This window comes from Uranotaenia lowii, chromosome 2 (genome assembly GCF_029784155.1).
Source record: "Uranotaenia lowii strain MFRU-FL chromosome 2, ASM2978415v1, whole genome shotgun sequence".
Taxonomy (NCBI): Eukaryota; Metazoa; Arthropoda; class Insecta; order Diptera; family Culicidae; genus Uranotaenia; species Uranotaenia lowii.
Window position 1 is genome coordinate 69,429,644 of NC_073692.1, and position 21,035 is coordinate 69,450,678.

General features: G+C 41.4%; 1 protein-coding gene across 1 annotated transcript; it reads left to right on the forward strand.

Annotated features, from left to right (window-relative positions):
- Nucleotides 1-396: 396 nt before the first annotated feature.
- Nucleotides 397-20,482, forward strand: LOC129748352 (programmed cell death protein 10-like). Its single transcript, XM_055742929.1, has 5 exons — nucleotides 397-881; nucleotides 1,440-1,617; nucleotides 19,332-19,464; nucleotides 19,774-19,938; nucleotides 20,002-20,482. Exons 1-5 carry the CDS (start codon nucleotides 807-809, stop codon nucleotides 20,084-20,086), a joined length of 636 nt encoding a protein of 211 aa, XP_055598904.1. The 5' UTR covers nucleotides 397-806; the 3' UTR covers nucleotides 20,087-20,482.
- The last annotated feature ends 553 nt before the right edge of the window (nucleotides 20,483-21,035 follow it).

Below are 21,035 nucleotides of genomic sequence, written 5' to 3' on the forward strand. Positions count from 1 at the left end.
TTTATGAATGTTTATAATACAGTTTTAAAATATAGTATACAACGTGAATCTTGTCACCTTATTCCCGAAGCCGATGTGACAGAGGTTCATGCCCAGCTGACTACTAGATTAGGATAAGAACTCAAAAAGTTCATTCTAAAAGACGTTTCTCACCTAAAGCGACTAGGGTGATTCGACTATCGTCACCTCACGCGCGGCGCAGAATAAGGGGGATCTTTCCAAGGGAACAAACGTCTTAAATATCAGCTTATTTATTTCCAAAGCCTCCTATTGAACAAATTTTTTTATCAACGACAGGATTGTGATGACGCACGAAATATAATGTGTATTTTTCATTCAATTTCTCGAAACGGCTACGAGCTCTAACCGTGACGATCGCGAAAGAAAAAAGTGCAATGTGTCAAATGAAAATATTTACGTGAACCCGTTTTTCGAAGACCCCGTCGTCGTCCCGCAGCAACAGTTCGCTATTTTGTCCGTAAATTCCGTGTCGATAGCGCGTGTTAATTGGTTTAAATCATAGCTAAACGCGTTCCGGAAATACTGTCCCAGCGGATGGGGCCAGGTGTGGTTTGATTCGCTAGTTGCAGGACAGTGAAAATTCTTTTTCCCCAGATAAGCAAACCCTTCCAAAAGTCCGAATTGGTGATGGTTGTTGTGTGGTGGTGAATCATTGAAAAAGCAAACAAAAATTTTCATTCATCAGAGCCAGTAAAGCGAGAGAAGAAAATATCACTTCCTGGTGGCACAGATTCGATCCTACCAGGCCCTAGAACGGACAGAAAACGGAGCGCGAAAAACGAGCAATGACAATGGGAGATGACACTCCGGTGGTCAGTTCCCTAGTCCTACCGATTCTGATACGTCCCATTTTGTCACAGGTGAGTTGCTTTATTAGGTGGGAGGAAATTAGGTGACGGCGAGTGGATTAAAAAGTTGCTCCCGGAAGAAAAAGTACAGGTTCCACTTTTTCAACTGGGTAGAGGGTTTGCCTTCGGAGATCGCTAGAGTTGAACTTAATTCGATTATATAAAATATTCTATACCTTTACAGATTAAATTCCTAGGTCTCATTAATTATTCAAAATTATTAAAACAATTCCTTATGAAGAACAAGTTAAGAATATTAAATTTAATTTCTTAAGTATTTTTTATCGAATTTTTTGTAATGAAGTGAAAAGTTTATTGGTCTTTAAATTTTGTTCCATTTTTTTTAAAATAATAGGTATTTGGTAATTTGAAATCAGTTTAAACTCTTTTTTTATCAAAACCCTATCAAATGTTTATTGGGGTTCAACTTATTTGATTCTTCGGTGTCATTATTTCTTTGATACAACGTGATACAACTGCCAACTTTCATAGGTTTAACGTAAATTATAGCTGTAAAGCTGAAAATTCGATAAGTAACAAGTTATTTTATATCATTTTCTTTCGTTTCAGCTGGAACGTCGCGATGTGGTTGCTTCCCAGACGCTGAGGGCGGCCCTGACCAAGGCGGAGATGTCCAATCCGGGGCTGACCTATGACCTGGTCATGGGTATCATAAAAAAGGGCGATGTCAATGTCAATATGAATGAAAGCATCCTGAGGCTGCAGGGAACGGCTACGGACACCGATTGTAAGTAGAACTGTTCATGTAGGCCTCCTGGCAACTCTTCCGTGCTGCGTCACATGGGCTAACACATTCCCCTTCTATCTCATTCGAAAACCAAAAACGCTATGTAAATAGCCATCACATTATAGTCCTCGATAAACCGCTAGAAGATTTCCTGCAACTCTTATTAAACTGTGTCGTACATTTGAAATTCAATAGCAAATATTAAATAACTTTGTACAAGGCGATTTCTTTTAAATCAAACTGTTGGTTTAGCAATTTCAAAAATATTTCTTTCTTAAGATTCATTTTCTATCAAACATTATTCATTATTTTAAGCTGATTGTTTGCTATTCGCCTTAATTGCCAAATATTCGTCAAAGCATTTATTTTTCAAACTTATAGGCAATAACAAACTACACAATCACTGTTAGCGAGAGTCAAAAGTGCCGGGCGAACTGTGTTCGACAGTGTTTATCCCAATGAACAAAACGAAAGGATACTTCAAATCTAAAAATATATAAAGGTTTTAGATCATTCGTCTCGTATCGCTCATAGTGAACAGTCGCGTTTCGAGATTTCGTCCAATATATCCGGGTGTTTCGTTCCGTTCGGGCGTTTAATACGGTGTTTTGTACCGCGCTATACGTTTTTCTGCCAAAGGCAGACCCCAGCTCGCCAAAGTGGTGCTATTATAGTGTTGGTCGACAAAAAAAAAAGGTTTTTTTCTGGCTAGCTGACTGCCCTCAACTGGTCACCACGAGGGCCGCCGCCATTGTTTGACTCATCATCATCATCAATCTGGTCGTTCTTGCTCGAGCCGAGACTTGACGTGGCAGCCATCTTCGAAGAAGGACCACGTGGTTGGGATCACCACTGAAGGAGCCAATCAAAACAAAAATCAAGTTTGTTATACTTTTCTTACTTTTCTCTATTTCTAATTCTATTTTTTCTCTATTATATATTTCGATCAAATTGAGCTTCGCTTTTATTTTCATGAAATATGAGCGAAGGCGGGGGGTCGGACCCGCCAGAGGTGGATGGTGAGCAAATCATCTATGAGGATGAGGAGCATCTGGAGGATTCAGCTGTAGCTGGTTCTTCGAATGCTCCTCCTTCTCCGCCAGTTGATATTGCTACTCCATCTGCAGCTGCGGGAAAAACAACCCGACTCCGAGTTTATCCTGATAATTCATCCTCTTCTGGGCCGGGGGTGGTTTTCATCCGGCCCAAAACTAACGGAAAACCATTAAATTTAGTGCAGATCACGAAAGATCTGGCTAGGTGGCCCTCCGTTACCAGTGTTTCCAAAGTACGTCCGAACAAATTGCGCGTTGTTGTGGCCGACCGGAAGGCCGCAAACGGAATTCTTGCCAGTAATTTTTTTAATTTAGAGTATCAGCTCTATATTCCATCTCGAGACGTAGAGATCGAGGGTGTGATCACCGAATCGAGTTTGGAGGCTGAATACGTTAAGTCTCACGGCGTAGGTAAGTTCAAGAGCCTTGATTCGACTTCGGTCGGAATCTTGGATTGTCGCCAACTCATGACTGCCTCCGTCGTTGATGGCGTTACCAAGTATTCGCCTTCAGCCTCGATTCGGGTTACATTTGCAGGAACAGCCCTCCCTCATTACGTCTTGATTGACGGAATTTTAAGGCTTCCAGTACGCCTTTATGTGCCTCGCCCAATGCAATGCAAGAATTGCATCAAGTTGGGGCATACTGCTTCGCATTGCTGCAACAAGAAGCGATGCTTGCATTGTGGGGAGAATCATGGGGAAGGAGCATGCTCAGCAGTTGAGCAAAAATGCGTCTATTGCGGGGGCTCACCCCATGATATCTCCTCCTGCGAGGCATTTCAGGCAAGCTGGGATAAACAGAGGCGCTCTTTAAAAGAACGCTCCAAGCGTTCTTATGCCGCCATATTAAAGAGCGCCTCTCCACCGGTCCAACCTCAGACCTGTAACATTTTTTCTGTGCTGTCAGTTGACAATGAAGACACAGATACGGCTGATGAAGTTCAGCCAGTCTTCGTTGCAGGAGGCTCTCGGAAGCGAACAAAGGCGCCTTCTCCGAAAATACCAGCTAAAATAGCTACGGTTGTCTCTTCAAATAGAAACGAGAAAAAGTCGACTGCTGCTGAAAAGGAAAAACAAGTTCCTCCAGGTTTCCGCGGAAATGTACCACTGCAGAATAAACCAACAGCTGCGGGAGCTTCGCAAACCCAAACCCCAAACGTGATGCCAGAATCAACGACTCAGTCTGGGCTCTTTAAGTTGACTGACATTTTGAACGGATTTTTTTCGTGTTTTAATGTATCAGAACCCGTGAAAGACATTGTATTTGCAATGCTTCCTGTATTAAAGACATTTTTAAAGCAATTGATGCAAACTTGGCCCCTCCTTTCAGTGTTTGTATCTCTCGATGGCTAATTTACGCCGAGAGGTCGGAGATATCACTGTACTACAGTGGAATTGTCGTAGTCTTATTCCAAAATTGGATTCATTGAATTATTTACTTCATAAAACAAACTGTGATATCTTTGCATTGTCCGAAACTTGGCTATCTTCTCAATCTAACATCTCATTCCACAATTTTAATATTATCCGTCTGGATCGTGACGATTCTTATGGAGGGGTGCTTTTGGGGATCAATAAGTGCCACTCTTTTTATAGAATTCACCTTCCTTTATCAGGCGGAATTGAAGCTGTTGCATGTCATACAACAATAAGAGGTAAGGACTTATGTGTTGTCAGTTTGTACTGGCCTCAGAGAGTTGCAGTGGATCGAAATCACCTAGAGGACCTGTGCTCAGTGCTCCCTGAGCCAAGGTTGATCCTGGGTGACTTCAATTCACATGGAACTGTCTGGGGAGAACAAATTGACGATAGTCGTTCTACTCTTATCTATGACATTTGCGACAGTTTCAATTTAACAGTATTGAACACGGGTGAAAAAACACGGGTACCTAAACCTCCTGCAAGACAAAGTGCAATTGACCTCTCACTCTGCTCAAATTCACTATCATTTGATTGCCAGTGGAAGGTCCATGATCCGAATGGTAGTGATCACTTACCTATCGAAATTACTATCACCAATGGGGTCAGCTCTTCGAACACAATAAATATGACATATGACCTTACAAGACACATCGACTGGAAAAAGTACTCGGACACAATTAAAACCGCCATCGACTCTATGCACGTTTTACCTCCTTTGGAGGAGTACCACTTTCTTTCTTGTCTGATACACGATAGTGCAGTTGACGCTCAAACAAAACCCATCCCAGAATCATCTATTCATCGAAGGCCTCCTAATCCATGGTGGGACCCTCAGTGTTCTAAGCTTTATAAGGACAAATCAACAGCATTTAAAGAATTTCGAAAACATGGAACTCTTGTCCATTTTGAAGCTTACGTTTCCCTTGAAAATCAGTTTAAAAAGTTAACCAAGGGGAAGAAAAAGGCGTATTGGAGGAATTTTGTCAGTGGGTTATCGCGTGAAACATCCTTAAGTACTTTGTGGAAAGTGGCACGAAGCATGCGTAATCGATCATCTACAAATGAAAGTGAGGAATATTCACATAGGTGGATATTTAAATTCGCACGGAAAGTCTGTCCAGATTCTACACCTGTGCAAAAAATAATCCGGAACGTGCCTCCTGATAGGTCTGATAGTGGTCTAGACTCAAGCTTTTCGATGGTCGAATTCTCACTTGCCCTCCTCTCTTGCAACAATTCAGCTCCGGGAATTGATGAAATCAAATTTAACTTGTTGAAAAACCTTCCGGATGCTGCAAAATTTCGCTTGTTAAATTTATTTAACCAATTCTTGGAGCATAACATTGTTCCCCAAGATTGGAGACAAGTGAGAGTCATTGCTATCCAAAAGCCCGGAAAACCAGCGTCTGATCCCAACTCTTACCGTCCAATAGCGATGTTGTCTTGTATACGCAAATTGATGGAGAAAATGATATTGTTTCGTTTGGACAAATGGGTAGAAACAAATGGTCTCCTTTCAGATACTCAATTTGGGTTTCGAAGGGGCAAAGGGACAAACGATTGCCTCGCTTTGCTGTCTTCAGAGATACAAATGGCGTACGCAAAACGTGAGCAAATGGCTTCAGTGTTTCTAGACATAAAGGGAGCTTTTGATGCAGTCTCAATAGAGGTTTTGTCAGACAAGTTGCACTCCCGGGGTCTGCCTCCTCTATTGAACAACATCTTATACAGCTTACTTTGTGAGAAACATTTGAACTTTGCTCACGGAGATTTTGCAGTTAGAAGAACATCTTACATGGGCCTCCCACAGGGTTCATGTTTGAGTCCACTTTTGTACAACTTTTATGTGAGTGACATCGACAGCTGTCTCTCTGAAGGCTGCACTCTAAGACAACTTGCAGATGACGGAGTAGTGTCTGTCACAGGATCTACTGAGTCTCATCTGCACAGGCCTTTACAAGATACTTTAGACAGATTGTCTTCCTGGGCTTTGGGGCTTGGGATTGAGTTTTCCCCTCAGAAAACGGAAATGGTTGTTTTCTCTAAGAAACGTAGACCTGCTCAACCTAAGCTTCAACTCCTAGGCAGAACGATCACTCAATCGAGGAGTTTCAAGTATCTTGGGGTTTGGTTTGATTCCAAGTGTACCTGGAGAGCCCACATTGAGTATCTGAAAGGAAAATGCCAACAAAGAATCAATTTTCTCCGATCAATTACTGGCACCTGGTGGGGAGCCCATCCAGAAGATCTTATCAAATTGTATCGAACAACTATTCTATCCGTTATGGAATATGGTAGCTTCTGTTTCCAGTCAGCTGCCAAAACTCACCTCATCAAACTAGAGCGTATCCAATACCGTTGTCTCCGTATCGCTTTGGGCTGTATGCCCTCAACACACAACATGAGTCTTGAAGTTTTGGCAGGAATACTCCCTTTGAAAGATCGATTCAATTTACTATCACTTCGGTTCCTCATCAGGTGTGAGGTCATGAACCCATTGGTGATTGTAAATTTCGAAAGGTTACTTGAGCAAAATGTTCAAACCAGATTTATGTCTATATACCATATCCTCATGTCAATGCAGGTAAACCCTTCTTCGTATTCTCCAACTCGTGTTTGTAGCCCAGACTACGATCATTCTTCTGTCCAGTTTGATTTGTCTATGCAGCAGGAAATTCGTGGAATCCCGGATCCGCATCGTCCTCTTCTGATTCCAAGAATTTTCGAAGCTAAATATAGACACGTCGATGCTGATAAAATGTACTTTACCGATGGATCACTTATAGAGGAAACAACAGGATTTGGAGTGTTCAACGAAATATCCAGCGCATCTCACAGTCTCCAGTCACCATGCTCTGTATATGTTGCAGAGTTAGCAGCTATTCACTGGGCTTTGAATAGTATCGCCACACGACCTATTGAACACTACTATATTATAACTGATAGTCTCAGCTCTGTTGAAGCAATCCGCTCTATAAAACCAGGAAAATTCACGCCGTACTTCCTCGAAATGATACGAGATATATTGACCACTTTATCAAGACGTTGCTTTTCTATCACCTTTATCTGGGTCCCCTCACATTGCTCAATAGCAGGCAATGAGAGGGCAGATTCCCTTGCAAAAGTGGGTGCGATGGAAGGCAACATTTACCAGCGTGAAATCGTATTCAACGAATTTTACTTCTTGGCTCGAAGAAACTCTCTTGTCAACTGGCAGCGTAGATGGGACGAGGATGAGTTGGGTCGGTGGTTCCACTCGATTATCCCAAAGGTAAGCCTTAAACCCTGGTTTAATAGATTGAACCTGACTCGGGATTTTATTCGTATATTTTCCCGTCTCATGTCCAATCATTATTCCATGAATGCGGTACTCTATCGTTTAAATATTGCTGGCAGCAATTTATGCGGATGTGGTCTAGGTTACCATGACATCGAGCATATTGTTTGGTCGTGTGAGGACCACCTATTCGCCAGAGCGAACTTTATAGATTCCCTTCGGGCCCGAGGAAAACCACCCGACGTTCCAGTGAGGGATGTATTAGGTATGATGGACTTGGACTATATGTTCGAGATATACCTTTTCCTAAAAGCTATCGATCTTCGACTATAATTCTCTTTATTTTCATATTTCCCTTTCTAACTTTCTTTTTCTTCAAAAAAAAAAAAGTGAACTAGATCTAAGTACACAATTGTAATCAAACAAAACGAGTTTGGCTCCTTAAAGCCTAAAGGTATGAGCCGTTTCAAATAAATAATTTACAAAAAAAAAAAAAAAGGTTTTAGATAACATTTCAACTATACCTAACCTCACTTACAATCAGTCAACCGAGCAGACTCTTGGCTTGACTTCCTCGCTAACCGGGTACAACGTTTCGGATCCTATTTTGGAATAACAATTTATTACTGAGGAGGGAATAAACTAAACAAATCAGTTACCGTAATTCCACGAAATCGCCTTGTAGCGAACTATCCGAAACCCGCACAGCAATAATATGGTCCGATTGGACCGAAGAGAATCAGTCCTACCAAATACAGGTTAGGTGTTAAGATTGAAGAAGGATTTACAAAAGGTTTCGACTTACGGTTCCTAATTTGGCAATATAGAGACTACCTCGACCTCGATTCTCCTTGCGCGACCACTTAAGCTTCACTTTCTCTTACTATAATTTCCTCTTCCGAACTATCAACCTTTTTCACGTCTAACTGAAAAATGTGGTTTTTCCCTCCTTTTTTCTATTCTAACTTTTCTTATTCTTCCTACCCTTCTTCTCTTTTCCCGCTCATCGAGAACTGTCACACGCTGGAGTGTCGTCAGCTCCCGGTCTAATTGCCCTTGTGGCAACATCCTCCCCCCGGTGGAATCCGGCTGGGGTCCGCGTTCCACGATCTTGTACCTCCAACACAGCCAGGCGCGATAGCGGCCGACGAAACGTCCCATCACTCGTCTGCACAATCGCCTGACGACACCTGCCGTCTGGATTCGTAATCACCTTCAGGACACGCCCTCTTTTCCATCCGTTCCGCCTACGATCCTCCACCAACACAACCAACTCGCCTGGTTCAACGGGCTTCACCTCGTCAAACCATTTCGTTCGCCTCGTCAGTGTCGGCAAATACTCGTTCGTCCAGCGCTTCCAAAAAGTATTCAGCTGTCTCTGCAGTAAATTCCAGGAATTCCCCAGCAACTTGTTGTCACACACATCTTCGGTAGGCGGCTGACGGACACCGTCGGAACTCCCTAGCAGGAAGTGGTTGGGTGTCAGGGCTTCACTCTCAGCTGCATCCAACGGCAAGTAGGTTAAGGGGCGACTATTTAAGATCGACTCGGCTTCGACCAGTAGTGTGTGCAGCTTTTCGTCATCAAGTCGCTCGTAGTATGCTTCAGCAAGCGCAGCCTTCCAAACTGGCAATACCGCTTCAGGATGCACTAAGAAACTTGGCCCGGCGAACCAGCAACTCTTTTTGGCAAAATAAGGCCCGGAACCGTACTTCGTAGCCTCATCCGCTGGATTGTTCTTCGATGGAACCCATCTCCACTCCTTCCGAGTGGTTAGCTCCAAGATCTCGCAGATTCGGAACGATACAAATCTATTAAACTTTCGGGGATCTCCATTGATCCAGCTCAGCGCTGTTCCGGAATCGGACCACAGCACTCGCTTCTTGATCTACAACGAATGTCCCTCGATGACACTTCGCATATGACGTGCACCTAACACACACGCTTGCAGCTCTAAGCGCGGTATCGACCACGCCTTCAGGGGTGCAACTTTGGACTTCGCGCCTACCAGCGCAACCTTTACTTCTCCAGCAGCGTTCGTTGAGCGGAAATACGTCACACAGGAATATGCAAACTCATTGGCGTCCACAAATGTGTGAACTTCGACCTCGTTGATCGCCTCTCGGAAATAGCATCGCTGGATGCCGATATCGTTGATGTGTTCAAGCATTTGGACCCATTTCAGCCACTGTTGGTGCGTTTCATCGTCCACCGGTTCGTCCCAGCCGAGCTCTTTGCGCCAGGCTTCCTGGATAATGATCTTGCCAAAGATCAGATACGGTGCTAGAAGACCCAGTGGATCGAACATTGTCATCACACACCGGAGTATCTGTCGCTTCGTTGGTTTCTCCTGTGTAGCGATTAACTTCACCATGTCTTCCCGCATCATCGTTGGGAACCGCAGCTCATCGTGTTCCGTATCCCACAAAATACCAAGCACACGTTCGGAGTTTTCTCCCTTAGTTGGGCACATGTTCTTCACTGGATGTGCCTTGACCTCTCCAAGAAACTGCATGACCTCGTCGCTGTTCGAACAGAACTGACGAAGTTCGAAACCACCGTGTTGATGTATCGCCCTCATCTGGGACGTAACTTCTTTGGCCTCAGCCACGCTCCGAAAACTGGTCACATAGTCATCAACATAATGACCACTGATTGCTTCTTCGACGGCTGCAGGATACTTATCGGCGAACAGGCGGGCGTTGATATTCTTAACGTATTGGGCCGTCGCTGGTGAACTGGTCGACCCAAACGTTGCCACGTCCATGACGAAAACTTCTGGCTGCTGGTTCGGATCCGACCGCCACAGGAACCTTTGAGCGCTTCGATCAGCTTCACGAATCAGGATCTGGTGGTACATCTCCCGGATGTCTCCACAAACTGCCACCGGATACTGGCGGAACCGAAATAATACAGCAGGCAAAGATGTCAACTGGTCGGGCCCTTTCAATAGCATCGCGTTTAAGGACACCCCGTCGACTTTGGCTGCAGCGTCCCAGATGAGCCGCACCTTACCGGGTTTCTTGGGATTGGTGACCGCGCCGAGGGGGAGGTACCATGTGCGTCGGGGGTCAGCCTGTTGCAGCTCATCCGGAGTCGCTCGATGGCAGTAGCCTTTCTGCTGATATTCCTCGATCTGACGCACTATGTTGTCCCGCATCGCCGGTTCTTTTCCCATTCTTCTTTCGAGACATTGGAGTCTTCTCAGACACATTGGATAGCTGTCTGGAAACTCTACGAAGTCGTACTTCCAAAGCAGGCCGGACTCATAACGATCGCCCACTCTTTTTGTAGTCTCCTCCATAATTTTCGTTGCTCGAGTGTCTTCGTCACTCAGCACTGGCGTGAACACTTTCGATCCAACTTCGTCGAGCGTCAGATAAGTCTTCACTGCCTCGTCTAAAGATGAATCATGTTGACAGTCACAAATGTGATAACTGAATGTTGGCGTTGACTCGTCGTGCTTGCCACCGTACACACACCAGCCCAGGCGGGTGCGTACCGCAGTTGGATCTCCTACTTCGCCCTCTCGCGCCTTGAGCGGAACCACCAAACGTAGATTGTCAACTCCTATGAGAAGTTGCGGACTGGCATTCTCGTAACCATCCACCGGAATTCCTCGAAGATGACTAAAACGTGACTTGAGTTCTTCGAACGGCAAACTCTGTGTTGGTAAGTTCAGGGAATTGGTTGTTCCGACGTTTGAAACCTTGTACCGCTTTGATTTATTGATGCCGGAAATCTCGAACGTCACTCGTTTCGAATCGTTCTCGATCCGCGTCACATAAGATGTCCACTGCAAGCACAACGGGTGGGAGTGCCCGTTTAGTTGAAGTTTTTCTGCCAGACTCTTTTCCAGCATTGTTATCGAAGACCCTTCGTCGATGAAGGCAAAGGCATCGACGGATAAACTACCGTTGTGGAGCGTGATTGGAATAACACGGTACAGTAACGATGGAAACGACGACTGGTGAACGTGATGCACAACGTAGTTCGATATCGGATTCGGACCAGAGCTGTAGGATGCCTTTGGTTTCTCCGCCGAATGAAGAAGTGCGTGATGACGCGCATCGCATCCATCCACGCCGCAGCGAGTGTTGTTTCTACACGAACGAGTCCCATGACTGTACAAGCACGTTTTACTAAGTCCCAAATTCTGTATACGAAGCCATCTGTCGTCGACGGTCATCTTCTGGAACGATCGACATTCTCTGGACTTATGCCCCTCTTTCTGGCACACGGCACAAGTCAAAACTCGTTTCCTAAACTCCGCTGCACCTTGGCAGCTACTCCGCTCCTTCGGCTTCTCAAACTTTCCCGCGACGTCACTGTGCACAAAACTCCGGTCCGGCTTGGATCTTTCAGGCTTCGACTGCCTGGCTTTCGATTCGCCGGTGTACGACGTCACGGCGTATGCATCGTCGACAGTTTCATCCATGAAGGTCCCGAACGTTCGTAAGTCCACGGCCTCGACCGTTCTGATGTATCTTCCCCAAAGCATTTGGTATTCGGTCGGGAGCTTTCTCACCAACTCCTTTAGCAGCGAGGGATTGTTCAGATGATCGTTCAAATCCGCGGCCTCCAAGTGTTCGCAGAGACCCTGCACTTGTGTCCCGAAGTCGATGATAGTGTTGAGTCTATCAGCCTTCGGCGGGGGTGTGGATCTAACCTTCTCAATTAAGGTCTCGATGATCAAATCCGGTCGACCGTAACGCTTCTCCAGCATTTTGATGGCTGCTGGCACGGATCCCGGATGTATAAGCCTGTTACGAACCGACTCCCATGCCGAACCCTTCAAACATCGTTGAAGGCGAATCATGTTCTCGCCGTTGTTGAAACCACAGGCTTCTGTGGTGTACTGGTAGTGGCTAATAAAAACAGGCCAGTCGGCGGGATTTCCGGAAAACGTTGGCAAATCCCCCGAGAAGACTTGGCGCGCTGTACGCTGCTCTTGAGTTGGCCCAAGTGGCCTCGGATTGCCTGGAACTCCGCTATCAATTTGCCTCGTTGATTGTGGCGGCAACAGCTGCCGTCTCTGCGGCACTTGCACTGGCTCCTCGACAGTTAACGATGTCGGAATAGGCTCAGGTCTGAACATCAGTTCCGGCGCAACACATTCCGGTTCTATCGTTGGCTGCCTTCTATCCGCTTGCATGGATGGCTTCTGCTGACTGGGTTGGGCAACAACACGCTTGCTCTTCGGAATCGTTCCTGTCGGATGTGTAGGACCATCACCCAATGCTTCCGGAAATGGTTTCGGAAGTCGGATTGATTCTTCCGGCCAAGCTCGAACACCTTTCAATCCCCGCTGACACAGTTGGAGCTGATTCTCAAGCTCGCTTAACTTATCTGCTGACGGCTGCTGGTGCTGCTGACAGTCGCGCAGTTGTTGTTGCAATTTCCTGATTGCGTCTGCAATTAGCTCTCGCCGTTCTGGAAATTCATTCGCTGCTTCTTCCGGATGTGGTAATCTTGCTGACGATTCTCGGAGGATTGTTCCTCCCTCTGCGCCCAACAATTCGGGGCCAGCTTGGCTCGCTACCCACTCCGTCACACGCTCAGACTTTTTTTTTTTTTTTTTCCCTACCCTTCTTCTCTTTTCCCGCTCATCGAGAACTGTCACACGCTGGAGTGTCGTCAGCTCCCGGTCTAATTGCCCTTGTGGCAACAATCACCGAAACATAAGGTTTCAGTAAAACATCTTAGGTGTATTATTAGACTGAGTCGATTTGGGGTCATTTTGGAATTTCTCAAACCCTGGGGTCTAAAAAGCTTCGTCTTGGTCCAAAACTCATCCATGATTTTTTGCAAAATTTTTAAGTAACGTTTACATAAGTAAATTCGAACTCTAAAGTTTGTATGGGAAAATTGAATATTTTGTACTGAAAAATCAACATCAATTTTGGTTTCGTCTGTAAAACAGAGCCAGCTGATGGTTTTTATGCCAATTAAAAAAATTCCTAAAGGTAATTTTCCGCTGAACAACTTTGTTGAAGTCGTACGTTTCTTGCTCGCTAACTTTCAGCTACTCAGTTCAGAGTGACGGCTACTCAGTTGTCGCCAAAACCGCACCTACTCAGTTCTGACTAAACGGCTTTTACTCAGAACTGACTAACAGCCCTTTTCGCGACAACTGAGTCATGGTTACTCAGAATGCGCGAATAATTCTAAAGCGGTTTTTGGCCGCTTTTCCATGCTAGTATAGTTAAAACCTGTATTATTTTTCAGACAAATGATGGATTAGTTCATCTGATGAATAACAAAAGTCCAAATGTTGTGCATACACATTTATTTAAAAAAAAATCACAAATTTATGGAATTTTGTTTTCGCCCGTCGGGTTTCGTCTCCCGGGCCGGGGCCCATGATGCCGTAATATTCCATAATAATTGTGTTTGGACCATGATTACTTCGTCACAGAAACCTGTAATAAAAATAATATTGGATTAATAGCCAGAAATTACCTTTAAAATGAACATTCACCTTGTAAATTTTCAAGCTTTTACAGCACGAAAACAACCAAGTCTGACCGCCGCGCACAAACTGATCAACATTTACTCAGTTGTCGCCTTCAAGCACTCGAGTTCTCTGAGTGCCGAATTTTCTGACGTCTGAGTAATTTTTCCGCTGATTTTTGAGTTCATTAAGATCAGACGTCGGCTGCTTCATACATGTGGCGACGTCTGAGTAAAAGGTAGCCGTGCTCTGAGTATTTCAAATTTAGCGAGTGGTTGGAAATTTTCTATTGATAGTAGTTCACGTTTGCTTGTCACGACACGCATCATTATTTCGTCTGTCGGCTTCGCTCTCTGACCAAATCACCACCCACCGTACCTACTCGGAGAGCAAACAAACACGTTTTGCTGGACGCGCTGCTTGTAGTTCTAGAAATTCAGGAATAATTTTACGTTTATAATTTTCATATTTTTGTGAAATCTCACAGCGTGATTTGTTGCACCTCATTAGAATGTAGATTAAATTCCCTTTTCAATGGATATAGTTTTGATTGCTTCAAACGGCGAGAAAGCACTGAAAATCCGGGTACAACCTGACGGAGGACCACAAAAACAGATGAAATTTCAATTAGTGAAAAAATCGCGCAAAGTAGCCAACTTTGAAAAATTCCAGTAAATTCAATTTTTGTTGCATCAAAAATCTAAAGACAGCAACATGTTAGAATTTCATTAAAGTCATATTTTTTTAAACACTCTACCATTGCTCAAACAATATTTACTAGCAATCGAATGAAAAGTAGGTTTTTCAGACCACTTTTTTGAACTTTTTGTGACCATTTCATTAAAAAAAATTTTAAAAAACAATTTCTTTGTTCCATGATGTACTTTAACTTCAGCTTTCATATGTATAAGGCAGATATTTTTTTGGACGTGTAATATATGAACTACAGCAGTTTTCCCGAGGCATGTTTTTTCGGATTTTTTTTCTTTCATGCTGAATAACGAGAAAACTAGAAGCTTTAGCTGTATATAATGTTCTAAGCATAATCGGTTAGATATAAAGAGAGTTATGATGATTTTGGCTTGGAGTGTCAAAATGACACTCCTAGTGCTGATTAGGGTAATGAAATCTAATGCGGATGAGGGTTAAAAGGGATATGTCTTTTCACATTGATTAACAATAAATTCAATTGACATCACTGCTTGAGCCTCGCGAAGTGTTGCATGGAAAGTAGTCACGCAATACCTCGCTAGACACTCTGCAGGGATGTCAATTGAATTTATTGTTTATCAGTGCGAAAAAAACATACCCTTGTTAAACAGCTAATAACTTTTTTTCCTAATAAGATACGAAGTTACGGTCTTCGACAAAGTTGTTCAGCGGAAAATTTCCTAAATTGGCACACAAACCATCAGCTGGCTGGGTTCCACAGATGAAACAAAAATTATGTTGATTTTTCAGTACAAAATATTTAATTTTCCCATACAAACCTAAAAGTTCAAATTTACTCATGTAAACGTTACTTAAAAATTTTGCAAAAAATCATGGATGAGTTTTAGACCAAGACAAAGCTTTTTAGACCCCAGGGTTTGAGAAATTCCAAAATGACCCCAAATCGACTCAGTCTAGTGTATTATCCTTCAATGTAGATCGTTCTTCAAAATGCTAACTTGAGTGCCCCAAATGACACGACTTTTGAAAAAAAATGTGCGCTTCAGGCTAAAATTGATTCTAGGCCTAGTACAAGATACCATGCCAAATTTGGGGCGGATCGAACCACAGGAAGCGGTCGCTCAACGAGCCTGTTTGTTTGGGATTTTGAGACATTTAGTTCGGGAGAACCATGAAAAACCAGTTTTTCATCAAAAACTTTGGTCTCCTTCGGCCGATTTCTTTTGAATTTTCTTAAAGCTTAAACTATGAGAAATATTTCATTCGAAGACCGCATTTCGATTAGAGTCAGAATAAAAAAGTTATTATGCTTCAAAAATGGGCTATCATTTTTAAGGATGGTGTTCATCAATGTTAATGGGGCGTCATAATGTTCGGCCTGCTCGACGAAACACTCAATTTGAAATGCATTTCCATTGGTCAAATAATGACAGATTTCAACCGTTTTGGTTGCATTAGATTGCAAAATTGTTAAATTTTTCAAATATTTGGTTGAACATAATATTCACATAATAGTTTTAAGAGTAGTTCAGGCGAAACTGTAGGAGAGAATTTAATTACTTGGTCGCCGTTTCCTTTTTTTATCATACACTTTAGCGTCAACCCTCTAAAACCCGGGTTTATGCACATTATTTGCAAAATCAAATAACAAAACTTAAATTCTTGTTTATTTTTTTTTAGCTTTTGGATGCAGTCCAGTGTTAGTTTCATTAAAAAAACTTCTTTTTTTTTCAAATCCTTAGTTACGATTTGAAAGCTTTTGAAAAATTGATTCGATTATTTCATATAATTTTATTTCTTTTTCATCTTGTGTTTGGAATTCTACGAGTTATTTTTCATAAAAATCTTCTTTTTTTTAAAAATACCGTGAACGGCCCTAGTTCTGCGCAGTTAAGGATTTTTCAAATGTTTTAAGTTATAAAAAAATTACCTTTCAATAAATTTTCTCAAAATTTCGTGTACAGTTGGGTTAACTAACAAATTTAACGGCAAAAATAATGAGAGCTCAATTTCGGAGCAAAAATGTGGATTATTTGCAACATTTGGAAAAAAATGCAAGTGGCCCTTATTCTGCGCACTATTTTCTATTTGTTCCTAATTCTGCGCATATGTCCCATATTCTGCGCACCCAAATAAAACCAATATACCATTTCGTACTTGTAAGACAAACATTGAACTTAATTTAAAAATTCTTAAAAACATGTTTTACGCTTAATAAAGTATTGCAAATTATGAAAATGGGCCAATCCAAGCCTTGGATATTTGAACCTTATGTAACACTTTCTTTCACTATTTCTTACACTTGCTATATGTTACTTGCAGATGCTTTTTCCTGCAGCTCGCTTACTCAATATTTGTTGACCGATCACGTTTTTCGCCGGATCTGGTCAAATTAACTTGTTTCGTTGGTGTGCAGTGCACACTATTCCGACATACAGAAGAAGTTCCGGCGGGCCACAAAATCGCCCCAGCTGGGGGAACTATGCGCTGCTTCATTTGGTTTAATATTATTCAGTATCAGTTAGTCAACGAGTGCGAGTGAGCGGGTGAACCGAGAGAAGCTTCGCGTAGTTCCCCCAGCTGGGGCGATTTTTTTGGCTTGCCGGAACTGCTTCCTTGCTGGATTCTCTTTTTTTTTGTCAATTAAAGATATAGTTTCGAAGAGATTCCTAAGAAACTCCCAACAACTTTACGGATACACAATCTTCATAAAACTTATTAGAAAACTGTAAATGATTGAAGTTAGCTATATTTAAGGAATCTAGAGGACAATTTTTTTGCATTTAAAATTAGCTAACCGAAAAACATCTAATATATTGTATTTTAAGCGAAAAAATAGTTTGTAAGGTACGTCAATGGAGGCTCAAAAACGTCATAAGCGAGCGAGAGAATAATATGGCTAAAGATGCAACAAAATAAAAACGGTTGCTAAATGTCAGTTTAAATAAACTTGAAATTTGTCCTCTAAAATCCCTGGATATTGATAAGTTCTACCATATATAAAGCTACAAAATAAACAGTTTAACGTTGTAAACTCTATGCTGCTATAACGGTGAAATCTGCTTGATTCTGATGCAACCAAAAATTGAACCGAACTCATCCGAACTAGAAAGATACAGGTGTTAGAAAACAGCTATTTTTTCTGAGTTTTTCCAATCTAACTCGTTTCAGTCTGAATATTTTTATAAAGTGTGTTCGACAAAACTGTTCAATTTTCGGTGACTCAAAACTCTTTCAAACATACTTTGCTTGAATTAGCTCGGCCTGAAAAGATATAGTTAAAAAACTGAAAATTTTGAACAAAAAATATTTTTTTTATTTTGAACCCTTCTAACTTTTTTGGGTTAGCTTCTACTAAGTTGACGTCTTCAACAAAATGAGCTTTCTGGAGTTTCTGTGGCCTGAAAAACAGTAATTCTACGTAAATCGGACTTTTTGGACTTTTTTCATTCAAACTGCAATATCTCTGAAACTACGAAACATTTTTTATTGAAATTTTGCAGAATGATTGTTGAAATATAAAGCTTGCATGTAAGAAGTTTTCGAAAAGTTCTATCGATGAGACCAAAAGTTACGCGAGGTGAAATATTTCAGGCATGGATCTAGAAATGCGATTTCTATAGAATTTTGGACGAATGTTTCCAATCATATTCTCTGTTTGACAACCAGTAAATCTATTTAAACCAAAAAATCAAAACAATATCGTGAGATTCTGATTTCAAAACACAAATGGATCATTTATTCCATTTTTTCTTTTCTTGATTGCTTTTACCAGACATTTTTTGTCTGATTCTTGGAGGAAACGATATTGTTCTCATGAATCGTCCAAAATTCTATAGAAATCGCATTTCTAGGTTCATGCCTGAAATATTGCACCTCGCGTAACTTTTGATCTCATCGATAGAACTTTTCTTAAACTTCAGACATGCTAGTTTTATATTTCAACAATCACTGTGCAAAATTTCAATAAAAAATGTATCTTAGTTTCAGAGATATTGCAGTTTGAATGAAAAAAGTCCAAAAAGTCCGATTTACGTAGAATTACTGTTTTTCAGGCCACAGAAACTCCAGAAAGCTCAAACTTTGTGATATAATAGTGTGATAGTTGATCTATCTAACGCAAAAAATTTGGTAAAAAAACATCATCAGAGTAAAAAGATATGGAAGTTCAAAGTCGAAGTGACAGTGCGCGTGCTTCAAATTTCTATACAATTATGAACGGTACTGTAGCTAAATGATACAATTCATGAAGGATGAAGGACAGAAAATTGAAAAAAAATTGTAAACATCAAGTCTTTTTAAAGCCGTCCACACTTACCCCAGGCAGGGGTTGGAGACAAAATTTTAGTTTTTTGTAAAGAAACTCTTTTTTCTTCATTTTTAACCGCCGTTTCTTTTCATAATTGGTCGTTTGGAATGTAAGAATTGTTTCAATGTAGAGTTTTTCATAGAGAGCCAGCTAGTTTACGAGAAATTTGCAATTGAAAAAGATGCACATCAATTCGACACCGTAGTTGAATATAGAAAATTCAAAAAAAAAATCGCTGTAAACATCCGTTATTGTCTGAATCGTATTTTTTTCACGGTTATTGGATAGATTACAAGTAAATTGAATATTCTGCATTAAAAGTTTGAGAAAATAGTGCACAGTATTGTTTCTATAGCCATCGTCCACACTTACCCCGCGTCCACACTTACCCCGGTGTACCTTATTCATTTCTGTTATTCATCTGTATCCTACAGTTTGCACAAATGTGAATTTTCATGAAAAAAGTATTTAAAAAAAAAACATTATTATCAAAACGTGAACTTTGTTTTCTATCCATTTCCAGTGATTGAGTATCGACTGAACCGTACCGAGGACGCATTCCAGGAGTTGAACAAAAAGTCCGCATCCCTGAAGCGCATTCTCAGCCGAATCCCGGATGAAATCACCGATCGGAAAACATTCCTGGAAACTATAAAGTAAGTGTGGAACTCGTGCAATGGTAAAACAAAATTAATCTGAAGAATCCACTGACTTTGGCTCATCCAAACAAGTTGACATCACCAAGAATATTGCCATAGAGTATTAGAATTCAAGTTCAAAGCATTAACAAGCTTGTAAAACATCAAATGTGATAATGAAATGCACCACTCAGCGCTGTTATTACAATTAGATCCGAAGCTGTTGACAAAGTTCCATTCTTCCGTCCGTCTTGATACAATTCTGGAGAATTAAGATGAAAACTTTTTTAATCGCATTCTTTCAATTTCCGCTACCTCTCTTTCCAGGGAAATCGCCAGTGCCATCAAGAAGCTGCTGGACGCGGTGAACGAGGTGGTCGGTTTCATTCCCGGATCTTCCGGGAAGCAGGCGGTGGAGCAGCGCAAGAAGGAGTTTGTCAAGTATTCGAAGAAATTCAGCACCACTCTGAAAGAGTATTTCAAAGAGGGAGAGTAAGTATTGGTTCATATTTTTCTTCTGGAAAGCGTCTTTTATTATCAACAATACAATTACAGAGCCAATGCCGTTTTCGTCAGTGCTTTGTACCTGATACATCAGACTAATCAGATTATGATTACGGTGAAAAATAAATGCGAATGAAATGAAGAGAGTGCTACACCTAGAGATCCTAGCTTTTCCGAAGGGTAACCAGTCCCATTGCTGGGACTTATTCTTCACAAAAGTAATATATAATGAAGTTGTTTTACTTAAAACATAGATCCCGGAGGAAACGTCGAAGTATCGAACTTCGTTTTTTTTTCAGGAGTATCCCAGAAAGTAGCAGTTGCATAAATGTTGATTTATCCATTCTTTATTAAGTTGATAGAAACGATCACTTAGACAAACAATAATATACCGTGGGGGGATTTAAAATCATAGAAGTTTTTTTTATTAGTGGGAAGAGAGAGCATGATGCAATTGATGTCGTATTATATATTAAAACATTTCCTTATGATTATCGAGATAGGAAAAAATAAAACTGATTTTTAAGATTATTTAAAACTTCATCGTTTTGCTTAATAGGATTGAAAGAAATCATCTGTGGGATTGACCACTTTTGAACTTTGGATTGAGTTGTTTGATGTACGAATGTTTAACTTACGCTGCCGACTTTATGCGTTCAGTCAATGTATTTTTATCCTCCAAGAACATTAAAAAATTGAAAACGTTTCACATTGAATGTAATTTCGTAAGGTTTTTAAGAAATTAAGATGCTTATCTCTGCCTTTCTATTAAAATATTTATTAACTCAACTTGTGTTCAATTTTGTTGAAATGTGTTGAGATTTTGAAGTATTTTGGAAAATTTGCATTGCTAGACTATCAATCTGAACAATCTGGTAAAAACATTTCGAAATTTGAGAAAAAGATGTGATGAAAAAGATTCTTACAACATTCCAACTGTTCTAAATTGAAAGAGTGTTTCAATCAATAGTAATTATGGCACACCGAAACCAAATATGTAACGTGTTTTTTCAGTCATCTCCCGTTTTTGAAATTCAAGGTTTAGCTTTTGAAAGTAGAAAGTTTTTGCACTTTTCGTCTAAAAT

Coding starts and splice junctions, on each gene's coding strand:
- LOC129748352 (XM_055742929.1), top strand. CDS start 807: ATGACAATGGGAGATGACACTCCGGTGGTCAGTTCCCTAGTCCTACCG. Junction 882..1,439: donor TACGTCCCATTTTGTCACAG/GTGAGTTGCTTT, acceptor CTTTCGTTTCAG/CTGGAACGTCGCGATGTGGT. Junction 1,618..19,331: donor AACGGCTACGGACACCGATT/GTAAGTAGAACT, acceptor ATCCATTTCCAG/TGATTGAGTATCGACTGAAC.